The sequence below is a fragment of the Monodelphis domestica genome, chromosome 2 (assembly GCF_027887165.1).
Source record: "Monodelphis domestica isolate mMonDom1 chromosome 2, mMonDom1.pri, whole genome shotgun sequence".
NCBI classification, from domain to species: Eukaryota; Metazoa; Chordata; class Mammalia; order Didelphimorphia; family Didelphidae; genus Monodelphis; species Monodelphis domestica.
The window spans coordinates 384,542,785-384,559,157 of NC_077228.1; the positions used below are offsets into that span (position 1 = coordinate 384,542,785).

Consider the following 16,373-nt stretch of genomic DNA (forward strand, 5'->3'; position numbering starts at 1 on the left):
ATGTTTGAAGGCAGCAGGGAAGAAATTGGTAGTTAGGAAGAGATGTAATATTTATTGGGAAAAGATGAGGGAGGATATGAAAAACAGGGGATAATGAAGGTTTGTAGCAGGGTATGGAGAAGTTGGGGGAGAGAAGGAATATTGCTTCCCACAGAGATTAAAGAGAAATAAGGGGCAGTGACTAAGAGGAAGCTATCAATCTACAGAAGAAAATAGGAGGAATTGGTACAAAATACAAAGATGACATGAGATATTCTAAGGTTCATGTTATTTCTACTTCACCAACAGCTCTTTTTTTGTTGGTGGGGTGGGGATATGATTAGTTCCATTTATTGGTTGCATCTCTTTATCAATGACCTCATCAACTTACCTTTAGATTTAGGGATAGAGTCATTGTTCCTTTCCTTTGCTCCATCCTGCCCCTCCTCCACCCCACAGGCCAGCCAGGCCTTTTCCTCCCTCTTTCCTTTCCTTGATTGTTACATCTCATCTGGAATGACTGAGCAGGAAGAGCAACTTAGATAGTTATGCCACTTAGATAACTTAGGAGTCACCAACTACAGTTCTTCTGGTGAGGAAGAAGATCATGGGGTTTTACAATCTGTTCTGTTTTTGCTTCCAGAGATCCCTTTGGGTCTTAATATCCACTTTGTCTCTACATTCTTCAGTCTTCCAGGTCTTCCCATCTGACCTATCTGTATACCCTAAGGCAGGGGTCTCCAAACTTTTTACACAGGGGGCCAGTTCACTGTCCCTCAGACTGTTGGAGGGCCGGACTATAAAAAAAACAAAACTATGAACAATTCTGTATACCGCTGTCTGAGATGGTGGAGGCTACAACGCTGGCTATGATGGGCCTGTCACACCTTTCACAGGCCCATCACTGCCACCACTCTACAGGGCAACAGTATACACAGTGGGGAATCCCCTCCCCCAGGTCACTGCTCACAATGCTGACATCTTCTATTGTGCAGCCACATAATCCTTTGTGCAGTGCCTCATTCTTGTTTAGTTACTCTTAGAACAAGGAATATGAACTCCTTGAGAGGAAGGGTTGTTTTGCTTGTTCCCTTTGGGTCCCCAACACTTAAAATGGTGTTTGGTGCACAGGAAGTGCTTAATAAATGCTTTTTCATTCATGCTTTTTCAAGTGCTGTAAAGAGTATCAATAGTGTGATGGTGAGCTTTAGTTTTTGAAGGTTATACCCGAAGACTACAAGTTCAAACAGGTTCTCATCATCCTGAAAAGCTATCGTTGTAGGTACGGTGATAAACCTTTTACTCCAAGGACCAGTACGGAAGAATATTACTAAAAACGTGGTAACATTTTTTGGTTGTAGAGCCCCATGAAAAAGAAGAAAACCCTTTTTTCCTAATGTTACTCCCTTTTTGCTTCTGCAGCATCAGTAGCAGAGAAATGGATAAAAAAGTTTTAATGAAACCAACAAACATTCATGTAACTCTTAGTATTCTTAATGTGCAAACTTTGTCCAGTGACGGAGGTGGATACTCAACTGGAGGAACTGAAATAAATGCATATTGATGGCCTTTTTGTAAATGAAATCATTTTATGTCTATAAAGAAATTAGAGTTAAATACAAAGGAGTTTCTTAGGTTCCTACAAGTTGATTTCATCATGCACACATGGACAATAAGAAATGTTTCAGTTGAATACTTGGTCATCTTGCTGGCTGTGATGAGCATAAACAAAAAAGGCACCATGAAATAATTATACAGCATAATGTAAAACACCAAATTTAGGATCAGAAGATATGGGTTTGAATCCTGCCTCTGCAACTAACTTCCCACTTAACCTCCTTCAAAAAAATGAGGGGATTGAACTTAATTTCTAAGGTCCCTTCCAACTCTAAATATGTGATATATGATCTGTTGCAGAGGATGAAGAACTTGATAAAATTCTTCAAACTAAGTCAGCACCTACATTAATTCTGAGTGGCTTGTTGAAGGTGGGCACAGGGGAGGACAGTGAAAAACTATGTTGGAAAATACAATTTGGAATCAAGAAATGAAAGAGACCGAAGGCTTGTCTTATACCAGTTCATCATCATTTCTTTGCACAAGAAGAAAGTCTGCAGGCCCTGGACATGGTGAGCCAAAAATATATAGCAAAACATGAAATTGATTTTATCTTAACAGAGTGACTAATTGCTAATGTGAGTGTCATTTCAGAATTAAATGTCTGTGTGCACTCAGATCATTGGCTGGTTAGAACAAAACTCAAAACCCATACCAAATCAAAAGAAAGAATAAACATAAGAAGAACCTGCAGGCAGTAGTTCTTATAGTTTAAGCAGTCTTTCGTTTCTAAAAATGGGAAGTGAACAAAAGTTAAAGACGTTGAATTTCTCTTCACTGCTAAGTTTAATTAATGCAAAATGGTCACCTCAACAAGGAGAAAGAGCAAGCTTGGAAACTGCCTCAGCTAGCAAAGATTTTGTTTTTTACCAAATGGAGCAACATGGCAGCCAAGGGCATCACTTGTTTTAGAATACAAGCTGATTTGCAAAACAAGGATGACGATGAAATATTTCAAGTTTCATCTCATGAAAAACGAAAAAGCTCTTGAGGGGAAAATGAGCCTGCAAGAGAGCTTGATGTTCGAGCCAGCTAAGCCAGAACTTCCAAGGCCATTTATAGATGAAACCAGGAAGGAATAAGAGCAACAAATGGATATAAAATGGATGATGTCGGCCAGTGTTCCTATAAGAGCCTCTTCTCATCACTGACAATAGTTGAATCACCACATTTGGACTCTACAGACTCTGTAAATGTTCTGTGTAAGGAAGTGGCAGTGGCCTTTGGCACCATGAAGTTGGGAAGAGTGGCTGTACCTACTTAAAGAAGAAATCTGTCCTGAAGCTAGTAGGCTCATAGATTTGGAGCTAGGTGGGCCTTAGAGGTCATTTAATCCACACCCCCTTTACCCCCATATATTTTAAAGATGAAGAAACTGAGGCCTGGATAAGTGAAGGGACTTACCCAGGATCACATAAGTAGTCTGTGGCTGAGCCAACATTTGAACCTAGGTCTTCTTGCTCCAAAATTATACTCTTTGCATTGGTACTGTACTACTTCAAGGGAACACAATTATTCATTTAGGTAACATGTAAAAGATGCCAAGATGGGGAGATTTCAAAAGAATGAAAAACTTTATAGATAGTAATTATTTATACACATGTATACAAAAGGCAACTGAGAAGTAAATATTAATCCCACATACTTACATACTTATTTATCATCTCTGAAATCTTAACATTCATAAAAACGTGAGAAGGTATGAGCTACTTTTATAATTTTTACCAGCAAATCACATTCTTATAATGACAGGAACACATACAAGTTATAAGACCTTGTTATGTGTGGTTTGTTCATCTTCCCTCTCTTCTTCTCTAGATCATGTCCACTACCCTCCCCCAAATAGGAAAAGCATTTAACTCAACAAAACACAACACTAAAATCTCCCCTCCGATAATGGGTTCTCTACACCTGTTAAAAAGTGTTATTCTGTGACAGATAATTTGACCAAATATTTTGAGGAGTAGTAACATTGTGAGGTATATATAGTGAGAAATATGCCCAACTAAGGTATTTTCTAGCATGAAAGACTTCCTGCCCTTTGTCCATATAATTCCTTCTCTGATGAAGTTCTCGGGGAGCTTTTCTTCTTGGATGACATATTGACTGTCTAGTCTAGAACCCTACGATAATTCTTGAGTAAAATTTATCATGTTTGAAAAGAGATTTGACTTAATTATCCATACTGTAAAGAGCATGAATGAAAAACACATAACTGAAAAACACATAACTGCCCAGATTGACATGTTTGGGTATGTAAATTTATATTTATAAATAATCCTGGACTTTGAGCTAAAGTCAAATTTAAATGAGAGGAATTGGGAAATTATACAATGCTTTTGCAAATTCCCCCTTTTAATTAGCAATATTCTTTTAGTGATGGTAGTTATAGACTGCAAATACAGTGATATCAGGAAAATCAGAATTATTGGTGACTCAAAAAACAATGAAATTACCTTGTAATGGTAGACTGAAACACATCAGCATCAAACACCTAAATACAAGAAGTTAAAAGGTATTCTAAGGGTGGGGGTTAGGTTCAAATCTGGCCTTACACATTTTCTTGCTGTGTGATACTGAGCAAGTTAGCTAACCCCAAACACCTACCCCATAACACTTTATGCCTTGGAATTCTGTTTATATATCATTTGAAGGATTTATAGAAAGATACAGAGAAGGATTACATAAGATTAGGTGGTTTGGAATGGTTCTACAGGACTGATGGAGAAATTAGTAATACAATTTAAATCCCCGATTCATCTGAGTTGATTGGTGTGTAGTACGATTTTAGTACCCACCTATTTGAGCTGTTTTTTTTTTTTTTTAAACAAAATTTTTTTTTTGATTCATGAGTTTTATCCTACCATGTCTATAGTATCTTTGAGGGAATATTTATCAATAAGATACTGACTTTTGTTGACTATCCATAGAAATTGGTATATAGACCTGTGATGCCATGGATACTGTTTCTGACATTTTTCCTATTTATATTCTTTACACTGAATATTTCTATTATGCTTTCTATAACATACTTTCTTTTCTCTGTGGTATTTGATTTAGTATTTGTGTTGTTTTTTCCTTTTCTCTATTTTCAATTTTTAAAACTCTTCTGATTAGGTTAGCAAATGCCTAGAGGGAAATTTTCTTTTTCCTCCTTATAGCTTGTACATTTGTGACCCATTGTCTATATATCTTTCTCCTCTACTTAAGCATTAGTCTAGAAAGCAAAATTCCATTTTCCAACACCGTCTTCTGAACCAGCTATTTATTTCCCATAACCTCATTTTTTTTTTAAGTTTTTACTTTCAAACAGAAATAGTATTGTTAAGAACTAAGAAAATTGGGGGCAGCTGGGTAGCTCAGTGGATTGAGAGCCAGGCCTAGAAATGGGAAGTCCTAGGTTCAGATCTGGCCTCAGACACTTCCTAGCTTTGTGACCCTGGGCAAGTCACTTAACCCCCATTGCCTAGCCCTTACCACTCTTCTGCCTTAGAACCAATACACAGTATTGATTCTAAGATGGAAGGTAAGGGTTTTAGAAAAAAGAATTCAGAAAATTATCTTAGAAAGAGTAGAAGCAATTAACGGTGCTTTGAAGACTTTTAAAAAAATCCTTAACTTCTGCCTTAGAATTGATACTTAGTATCAGTTCCAAGGCAGAATAACAGTAAGTTAGGCAACTGGGTTTAAATGACTTGCCTAGGGTCACACAGCTATGAATTGTCTTAAGGTCACATTTGAACTCAGGACCTCCCATCTCTAGAGCAGACTCTATCCACTTAACTAGCTGTCCCACTTGAAGAAGACTTAAGAGATGTCAATAGAGAGCTATCCTAAAATATTTGAAGGATCATCACAAAGAATGTGGAAGAGACAGGAGACAGAAGAATCTGTTTGTAGAATGGGCTGCTGAATGAGGCAGTCAGCCTACTTGAAGGTATTCAGGCAGAAGCTGTAGAACATCAGTCATGTAGAATTGATGATTTTAATACTGGGTGAGTGGATGAAATAGATCTCTGATGTCCCAATTCTTAGATTCTGTGGTATCCCAAATATAAGTAGTCCCCCAGTTTTTGAGATTCACAAATAAGATTGACTTGCTTTTATATACTACTATTTATCAGTGTTCTTAGCCATACCTCAACAATGAATAGCATAATTTCTTTATTTTCTTATCACAGTACTTCACATTATTACTCATAGCAGGTTTTGGATTTTTTAGCTGTCACATTTAAAAGTCAGAGAGTTGACTTAAATTTTGGATATAGAAGTTGAAAAATAAGGTATATTGATTGCTATGGTATATCAACATATCATATATATGATTTTTCTTCTTTAGTCATTTCAGCTTCATCTGACAGTTTGTGGCCCCATTTGTGGTTTTCTTGGCAAAGATACTGCAATAGTTTGCCATTTACTTTTCGGGTTCATTTTACAGATGAAGAAACTGAAACAAACCGTGTTATGCAATTTGTTCAGGGTTACACAATCAGTAAGAATCTGAAGTGAGATTTTAATTCAGTTCTTCCAAATGTATCCTGTGCCACCTAGCTGCCTGTATAAATATCTTAATATTCTTTGGTATGCCTTGATTTATTCATGGCTTTAACTGATGCAGGAAATGATAGAGAAGGGAATTGAAAAAGATGAATTGAGTAAAGGAGTCTCTTCATTTGAGAAGTAATGAAAAGCAGTTGAAGATGTGAAAAAAGAGGCTTGCTATTTTGTAGCACCTAATAGAACACTGCTTAGGTTTTATGGCCAAATATCACCTGATTTGCATTAACAGGAGAGAAGATTGGAAAGATTTTATTAGTACCAAAAATAAGTTTAAAATACTGTCAATATCCTCTCTTATCCCTCCCTTAAAAAAAGAATGGCCCTTTGGAATCACAGTCCTAAAATCTGTTTTCACTCCAACTTGGATTATATTGTAGGCTGTTGGGTTAATCTTGTAAGGAAGATGTGTTGTAACAACTTGTAAAGTATTATTGTTGCTTTCCAACCTTCTCTCCCTCCTGGTCTTCCAGGATTGCAAAGTAGTTTGGTGGAAATTTAACATTATCTCAGTATTTTAGTTCTGACTGTGCAAGACAAGCTTTATACAAACTTATTTATGTAAACTTATTCCTTCTCCCAGAAATACATGATTTCTTATTTCAGAATTACACTTCTTTCTTTTATTCCCTTAACTCAGGCTTTGTTTGTTCCTACCGAAATGTACTCAGTCAACCAGTGTTTTTCATTGTACACTATTATATTTATTAACATAATCCAGTCTTCTACTCTGGGAAAAATTTAACTTCATACCATGACTTTTTATCTCAGGTTCTAGATCCTGTCTATTATTTCTTGGTTTTTGGTTTTGTTCAGTTGTTTCAGACTTGTCTGATTCTTTGTGATACCATTTGAGAACTAGAGGGGTTTGCCATTTACTTCTCTAGCTCAATTTGCAGATGAAGCTCAGGCAAATAGGCTTAAACTTGCCCAGGGTCACCCATCGACTAACTGTTGGAGGCCTGATTTGAATTCAGGGAGATGAGTATTCCTCCCCCCAGGGCTGGCACTCTATCCACTATACCACCTAGTTGCTCTTCGTAGTAGCTTTAATTCTTTCTCCTGATCATCTTTTTTTTTTCCCCCTCCTAATGTCTGTTTCATTTTCTAGATATTTTAACCATCATTTTTAAAATGTAGGCCATTTATCTTACCAAGCAGGGGTTAGGGTGGAGAAGAGAAGAATGGCCTTCACAAAATTACTTTGAAACTATTAGGTGCATCATCAGACCTTGAACTGGAACACTTTTTTTTTCCCCCCAGATCCTGGTCAACCCAGTCCTAGTCATTCAAGTCTTTGCTAACATAATAACATAAATTTTTCTGTAGAAAGAAACTGAGGTAGAGAGGGATCAAGACCAAGAAGAGAAAGACATATATACCCTCTTTATTGGCAGAGCCAGGATGGAACATAAATGATCTTTGTAATCTTTGCCTTCCATAGTAATTAGTGACTTTTTGGTAGGTACCTTCTATTTATTTTTCTGATGTATGAAATCATTAAGACCTTTGAAATAAATTGATTGCAGGTAATCTTTAAGTATAGGCAATCAGTGGAATTTTTTTGGAGACAAGCTTTTATTATTATTATTATTTTAATTGTCCTGTTACCTGACATCAACCTGCTGCTAATAGTCTGTTCAGGCAATGCAGTCTTTATCAATACCTCCTATTTCACTTAAGCACTTAGTGTCTCCCAAGTCAATATGAGATAATCTTTATTGTTTGTATTTGGAATATTGATTGTTGAGTTTATAGTAAATAGTATCTAACTTCTCCAACTCAATTTAGATTGGGGAAAGCTTTTCAGGTATGACAGAATAAAAATATCCATTAATTTGTAAAGAAGCAAAAGGTACCAATTTATTCATTTTGGTAATGCTTTTTCTTTTTTAAAGATTCCTTTTATTGTAGGTCTATCAAAAGGTTTATTCATGAGGTTTTAAAATATCTTAGTTTTGTATTCATTTTGTTTTAAAATACTGTTAAGGGAGTTCTTGTTCAGTTAATCACATGTAATGTTGAGGTAGTTGGTTTGATGATATGCAGTTTGATAACATTATGCCCTAAATTAATTTTTTAAACTTCACTTTTAAGGCAGTATGGGCACTTGGTAATATTGCTGGTGATAATGCAGAATGCAGAGACTTTGTTCTGAATTGTGGAATTCTTCCCCCTCTTTTAGAGTAAGTATTTTATTTAAGTTCTTATAATAGCTAACTAATGCATTGTAAAAGAAAATACATGTTTCTTATTCTAGTAAAAAATTTCTTTTTCTTTTTGTTTTTGTTCTTTAAGGAGGCTTTTAAATTTAGCTGTTTAGTTTCTATTATAGTTTGAAGTAAAGTAATAAAAATTCATACTGGAGATTGAATTTTAATGGCTATTGTTTATGAAGTAAGAAAATTTAAAACATTTATCTTTAAAATTATAGCACCTGGAATTTTAACCAATAAAGAATTTGAGGACATTTCCCAAGAATAACATTGTTTATTAATCAAAGCATGCAAGCCCATTAACAAAGAATGGATCTTTCACCAGCCTTTTACATGAAAGACCACTTGTGAGTCCTGCCTCTTGCTTTTATAGGAAGCTGTGTCCTCTTTCTGATTGGCCTGACAGTTCGACCTTTGGACCTCCCCTGACAGTCCCCACTGGTGGATATTTCGAAAAAGGAGGTGGACTTAGAGACCTCAACTCCTCCCTCATTACTTCATCACAGGGGAGGTGGGTCTTTACCTAAATAAGGAAAACACCAACACACCCTACTTTCAAATGGGTCAGAGTTCACCAGATAGAGAAATGTGTGAAACATGCCTTTTTATGGCTTGTTAAGAAATTGAATGTTTTTTTTTTAACATTTTTAAGAATTTAAGGAATTTAAGAAGCCCTGCTTCATTTTGCAAGCTTGCCTAGAAAATATAAGTTGCCTCAACCATGTTTTCAGTGGCTCTTTCACTTGTTGGGGACATGGTTATCTCCAACTGTAGATGATATATTTAGCAAGGACAAAGAGGGCATATGTTTTCAAATGCTTTGGAGAGAGGGAGAGAGTTCTTTATTATAGTTAAGAAGGAGCAGGTCTCTGCCCTGGCTACAGTGGGAGATTTTCTAAGGTAGAATATACTCTAAATTTCCTAGCAATAAAGGAAATGAGTACAGAGGTTAAGGAACTGATTTGATCCTCTAATTAAAAACCCAGATATAGAAATAATCAAATATATATAAAAACAATATAAAATATTATATATAAATTAAATAAATAAAAATATTTAAAAATAAGCCCTCTCAAAATGGTTTATGGTTTATCATTATGAATGCTTTCACCAGCATACATTTCTCCTACCTTTGCTTCCTGTCTCCCATTTGATATTTTCATGAGTTGAATTTGGCCAAAAAAAAATTCATTGTTATGCATTTGAAATTAGTATCTCTCAATTATATAACTTCTTGGATATCTGATCTTCACAGGCCTCCTGAAGGTTATGTTCTGCTGGCTTATGTATAACCTCAGAGAATCCTAATGCTATGATGAGGCATCACAATCCTAGCCATCTTTCTCATGCAGTGTGATATCGGGGAAAAGTTCTGGATTTTGGAGTTTAAGACCTGGGTTTGAATCCCAGATATGCTTTAATACTACTTGTGTGACCTTAGGCAAATACTTCTGTGGGTTGTAGTTTTGCTTATTTGTAAAATGAAATTGAATTACTGAAAGAATGATGACTTTATTTAAAGAAGTATTGAGGATGAAAGACTTTACCTTTACCCCCCCCCCCCAAAAAAAAAGTTGAAAAGGTCGTGGGGGGGGGTAGAAAAGGAAGGTATTTGTCTCTAGGAATGATGGAAAAGTTTTGAGTGGAACCAGGTGGGAAAGGAAGGTATGGCTGGCCACAGAGCTCTCCACTCAGAGGGAGAGGCACTAGGGATGGAGGTTCTCATAAATGGGAATTACAGGACTAAAGTGATTTTATAGGATGAAGAGGTTCCTTCCTGGAATAGGATGAGAAGGACAGAGGAGTACAACCAAAGGAGAAATAAAAAGGGAAAAAATATCTTAATATGCCAGTTTATATAGATTGCTTTTCATATACATTATTATTTGATTTCACAAAAACCCTGTGAAATCTATAATGCAGTTATTATAATTCTCATTTTATAGTTGATCAGTTAGTTTGGGTAGCATTCTCAAGGTCACACAGCTATTAAACAAACAAACAGTAGACATGAACCCCTTGGTCTTCTGATTTCAAAGTCTAATGTTTTTTCCTACCCTACCACACTGCCTAATTAAATATCTAAATTAAAATATTGTCATTAGCAGCATACTTTTTATTGTTGTATACATTTTATATTGAAATCTGAAATTATAAGAGATTTTGATACTTTCAAAATGAGAGTTTTATTTCCAATCTTGGAGGTATATCTTTTAAGTAATTTGTAAAACAAATTCCTATCACATCACTTTTCCCCTTCTACTCCATTCACAATGAGTTTCACACAGGATTATTTTCTATGGTATTATAGGATCAATTTTACTTTCCTGCCAAGTGGATTATTTGAAAAGTGAATTTTAAGATGTCCTGTTGGAAACTACTAATCCATACTATGTTTTATTTAAAGTTACCTTAAAAAGTTTTTACTTTTCTTATATATCGGACATGCTGAAAGATATATTGGCTTTCCTTTCAACTCAGTTGATTTGCTTTATTGCCTTTTGATAAAGATTCATTTCTTATTTCTTACTAAAACTTCTTCCATTGCTTAAAGAAACCAGAATCATTTAGAGGCAAGAAATTAAGACTAAGTTTATCAAAAGTGTTTTTGGTTTAGTAGCACAGAAGAAGAAAAAGGAATTTCTAGACACCTGACTTTTAAAGGTAGATTGATTTATGATCCTTTGGTGGCCAAGACTAATAGTGTTTTATAAAATGATTAAGGCAGAGATTCACCATGGGCCCATAGTTTGGCACCTGCTCGAATAAACTAAACTTCAGGATTTATTCTCTAATATTGAAGAAATATGTTGTCTGTCTTATATACTTAAATATTGTTTCCAGTCTGGCTGCTACTAGACTGCAAACTGGTCTTTTATAATAATCCTTATTAGGTTCTTTTAAAGCCTATCTCTGTTCATTGTACATAGTGTATAGTTAATACATGTTAGATATTTTGAAAAAGAGGCTACTTGCTTTCAATGTGTTTATATTATGTTTGTTGAATTAAAGTAAACATACCTCAAATAGAGATCAATGAAGTATTAAACTGCAGAGCTGACCATGATTAGATTTGGAATTCAGAGAAAGGAGAGATTCTTGTAGGTTTTCAGGAACTGGCTATCATAAAATTATTAACAGAAACACCATAGGGAAAATTATCGTGTAAATAAGATATTTGGGTATATTAAAAGAAGAGCAACTGAGTACTTCTTAACATTTTAACTACACTGTAGTAGTTTTTCTTTGATGCTGGATCACTGTACTATTACTGATTAGGAATTTAACATTAAATATATATATTCTTATTTGCTCTGATTTGGTGTGAACCATTTGTGTTAGATGCTGAAAAGTCTTTTGTTAGGATTTCTTGATATTAGTATAAAAGATTAAATATTTTAATCCTACTCTGAGAAACTGTACAAAAAAAACTTGAAGAACAAAAAGACACCTTTGAAATTGTAATCTTCATTATTTCATCATAAACTGCTTGACAGAATCCAGAAATCCTTGTAAAATGAACAGGAAGCACTTCAGATAAAGGTCAGATGCTGTTTCCACATATTCTGTTTAAAATATGAAGTATTTCTAGTTTTTCAGTTTTTTTTTGTTTTTTTTTTTTTGTCACTTGGTACAAAGAAAACTCAGTTTGGCCTTTAACTCATGCAATTTGCTTGTTGTCAAACTCAATTTCCCAAGCCCTTTTATCTTCCATATATCAATTTTAGAGAAGACTAATAGACATGTTCGTATTTTCCACAAGTGCCAGGTTGAAATTGAATCAGATGAAAAGTATATAGTATAGTCTATTAAATGTCTTTACAATTTTCTTTTTCATTACTCTAATTTCTTTAAGGCCTTGAATATGTATGAATATTTGTTTTTGTGACTAGAAGGAATGTAGCATTTTCAGTATTCAGTTACTCAGAAATAACTGTATAGGTTTCAATAATTGGCACTTTAGATAAATTTAGAATTATGATTTTCATTATCACCCTTTCACAACCTTTGTAATTTAGAACCCAAATAACCAATTTTATGTTTCATAAAGTCTTAACCTGCTTGCAAAAAGGAGTTATTTCATTCTTTGTCCTTCTATCTAGCACCTAGGACAGATAGTACAGATAGACTCTTAATAAATGTTTTTTGATCAAGTGATTGACTCCTTTAGCCATAAAACAGTTTAACTCTTCCCCCTCAACATAGTTGAATATTATTGTTATACTACGAGAGAATGTCTCAATTATAATATTTGCTATAAGGGACAATTCCTTTTTTGCTTTACTTTCCAGATTACTGACAAATTCAAACAGACTTACAACAACTCGAAATGCTGTATGGGCACTCTCAAATTTATGTAGAGGCAAGAACCCACCTCCAGATTTCAGTAAGGTATGACTAACTTACACAAATTAATAAATATATTTTGGACTTGAAGGAAAAATGTTAGAGGTAGAAGTTACTGTGTTAACAGGAGTTCCATTCTTATTTTAGAAGTAAGGAAATTGAGGCCTAGAGTAGGAAGTGTCTAAAATCACAGAGCTAATGTCACCATTTGGAGACTTAAGATTTAGGTCTGTTAACTCTTGTTCCAATATTTGTTCCATTATCCCCACTAATTTATACTTCTAATCTGTAGTCTACCACTCTGGTTTTAATTTTTTTCCCCCAAAGAATCTTACCAACTTCATACAGTAGAATATTACTAAATTATGCTAACATTTAACAAAAGGAGAACATGAACTCAAGTAATTTTTTTTCCTCTTCCTTTTCACATTTAAATTACCAAGGTCAGTGTTATATGATGGCCACTAAAAAGAAGGAGAAATGTCAATTTAAAGCAGGGTGAGGAGAGGCTGCAAAAAACCTCTTATTTTTCATCCCCTCACTAGACTCCATAGAAAGGACTGTAGGACTTTCACAAATTAAATATCCTATTTGAAAATTCTAAAAAAATTGCCATGGTATTTATATATGCTAAAATGTTAGTTTAAAAATTAAATTGTACATGATTTTAAGAGGTCGGCAGTCTAATTGTATTCTGCCATGGTCAGACCAATTCTAGAGTATTGTGTTGAGTTGTAGGCACTGTATTTTAGGGAAAGATATTGATACCTGAAGAGTACCCAGATCAAGGCAGAGTGGTGATGGGTCTGGAATTAATGCCATATGATAATTGGATGAAGGAACCAGGGATGATTAGTCTGGAAAAGAGATGTTGTAGAAGAGAATGTGATACCTATTTTCATTAACTTCAAGTTACTTTACTTGGAAGAGATTTATTGCTTGTCTTTAAAGGCTCAAACTGTGAGCAATAGTAGGAAGTAAAAAAGAGGCAAATTTAGGCTTGATTTGAGAACAATTCTATTGAAAAAGTAGAATAGGCTACCTCAGAAGAGAGTGCCTCCTCCCTTCCCCTAATCGTTAAGCAAAAGCTGGATGACTATTAGGGATCTTGTGGTAGGGATTCTTTTTCAGGTATGCCTTGGATTAAATGTCCACTGAGAGCTCTTCCATCTCTGGAATCCTATAACAGAGGAATATTTAAACTTTTGGGTCTTTTCCCTCCTCCAGGTGTCACCTTGCTTAAATGTCCTGTCAAGATTATTATTTAGCAGTGACCCAGATGTATTAGCAGATGCTTGTTGGGCCCTTTCTTATCTTTCTGATGGACCCAATGACAAAATCCAAGCAGTCATTGACTCTGGAGTCTGTCGAAGATTGGTGGAACTTTTGATGTAAGTGTAATTGTATATAAGAAATGTGTAATTGTATATCAAGGTTAGTCCTTGGTATAGTTTAATAATAATAATCATAGCTCAGATTTTTGTAGCACTTTGAAATTTACAAAGAACTCTACATGTTTTATTTAATTTGATGCTCAAAATATTCTTGTAAGGTAGATGTTATTTTTTTATCCTCACTTATAAAATGAGAAAATTGGCTGAGAAGAGGTTATGAATCATGTACACAGCTAATAAGTTTATGAATTTAAACCCAAGTCTTGCTTAAGTGCAGTACTCTGTCCATTATACCATTATTTCATCTCATAACCTTATTAGTAAAAAATTTTGAACATGCACCCCAATATATATGTATATTCTAGTTACAGGTTATAAAAGAAATACAAATGTAGGAATTAAAAGATGAAACAAAATAAAATCCTTAAAATTTTCTAATTAACAATACAAAAATAATTTTCCCACTAAGATATTGTTAATATTTTTAGTTAGAATAATATAATTGAATATGCTTCATTTTTAAAAAAAATTTTGAATTAAAGCTATGACAACGATTTGAAAAATCATTCTAATTACTGCCTTAACCTAAAGAGAACACATCAAAATATGTAGATACAAATGAAAGAAGTGCCTCTGTGGATATACTTTTTCAATTCCATCCACTGATTATGTAAATAATAATAGTTAACATTTATTTAGCGCTTACTACTATGTGCCAGGCTCTACTAAAAGTGCCTATTAAAATATCTCATTTGATCTTCATAGCAACCTTTTAAGAGAAATGTGCTATTATTATCCTCATTTTATAATAATAAAAATAATAGATAACATGTAATACTTACTATGAGCCAGGTTCTGACACTAAGCTCTTAACAATCATCTCATTTTGTTCTTACGACAACTTTGAGAGGCAGGTGTAATTATTTTCCCCATTTTACAGATGAGGAGACTTAAGTAAGCTAATTGTCCAGAATCATACAATTACAAGTATTTGGGTTCAGATTTTTACTCGGGGATTTCCTGATTGGAGGCCCAGGGTTCTATCCTCTGTGCTACTAGCTGCATTTATATGAAATTGCGACTCCATTTCATATTGTTTTTTTAAAAGTTTGTAATAAATTCTGCATATTGCTGTTGCAGCAAATATTTTTTAGCCAGTCTAGAATAAAAGGCAAATTTCTAAGCCAATAACAGGTTTATTGTCTCTCAGCAAAGCCTGGGTCATTAGGTTTTCCTCATAATCTAAGACAGTTGAATGAGAGTTTTCTCTCTTTTCTATACCTTAAAATTACATGATTTAAGATCCTACCCCAATATTGAATCACTAATACTAGATTTCAGGGGGCAAAAAGTTCATTTAGGATGGATGGGCAGAAGATACCTTTAGGATGAATGGTTGGGAGTTTCATTTTTTAGCAGTGATTGGGTGTGATTTTGTCTCAGCTTCTTGAGTCCTGGTTGGTTAGTATGGTCTTCAAACTGATATACTACTAGGTCACTACCTCATAGTCATGAGAGGTCCAGAAATACTCTCACTACTCTGTATATGTCATGTGGCTATTTCCAAGGTGGTCCCCCCCCCCCCCCACTCATCCTGATATTGATAAAGAGTTATAGTAAAGAGGAGGTTTAGTAAAGATTTAGTGTGTAGCTTAACATTTTTCCTTAAAAATAGAATTACTAGAATTCTATTAATCTTATATAATTCTCTTAATTATTAGTTAATAATTGTTTTGGATTAATCATTTATTGTGGCTACATAGTGATTATGATAACTGGGGTTTTATTTTAAAAGAATCAGGGGTTTGGGATTCCCATTCTCTTCACTTTCAGAACTGCCCTGCTTGTCTGTTTCCTTCTGAACTCTTCTGTACATTAAAAGCAGTTATAATGACTGGATAAAAAAAATAACGAAAGAAAAGAAGGGGCCGGTGGGGGGTGGAAGCAGGGAGAGGCTTGTAACAAATGAACAAACCAAATCAACATAGTGACCATGTTCAAAAAAGTATGTCCTGTATCTGTATGCCTTGTATATTAAATTCCAGTGATTGATATCCTGATTGTTGACAATCTGTTTAGGTGGCACAGTGAATAAAGCATAAAACAGAGTCTGTAGTCAGGAAAATGAGTTCATATCCAGCCTTAAGACACTAGCTTTATGAGTCACTTAACTTCTTTTAAAAAAGAATCAAAAGAAAAGAAAAAAACTTAAATCTTCTACTTTAGAATCAATATTGTTTTTGGTTCCAAGGCAGAAAAATGG

General features: G+C 34.5%; 1 protein-coding gene across 4 annotated transcripts in view; it reads left to right on the forward strand.

Moving 5' to 3' along the window:
• Positions 1–16,373, forward strand: part of KPNA5 (karyopherin subunit alpha 5) — a 52,878-nt gene that overhangs the window by 20,158 nt on the left and 16,347 nt on the right. For 2 of the 4 annotated variants that reach the window (XM_007484464.3, XM_007484465.3), the window contains 4 exons: positions 8,251–8,339; positions 8,743–8,880; positions 12,662–12,761; positions 13,944–14,107. In XM_007484464.3, coding sequence (XP_007484526.1) covers positions 8,251–8,339; positions 8,743–8,880; positions 12,662–12,761; positions 13,944–14,107 — 491 coding nt within the window. The remainder of the gene's footprint in view (positions 1–8,250; positions 8,340–8,742; positions 8,881–12,661; positions 12,762–13,943; positions 14,108–16,373) is intronic. The other 2 variants (XM_001369155.5, XM_056818680.1) reach the window with 1 other exon arrangement.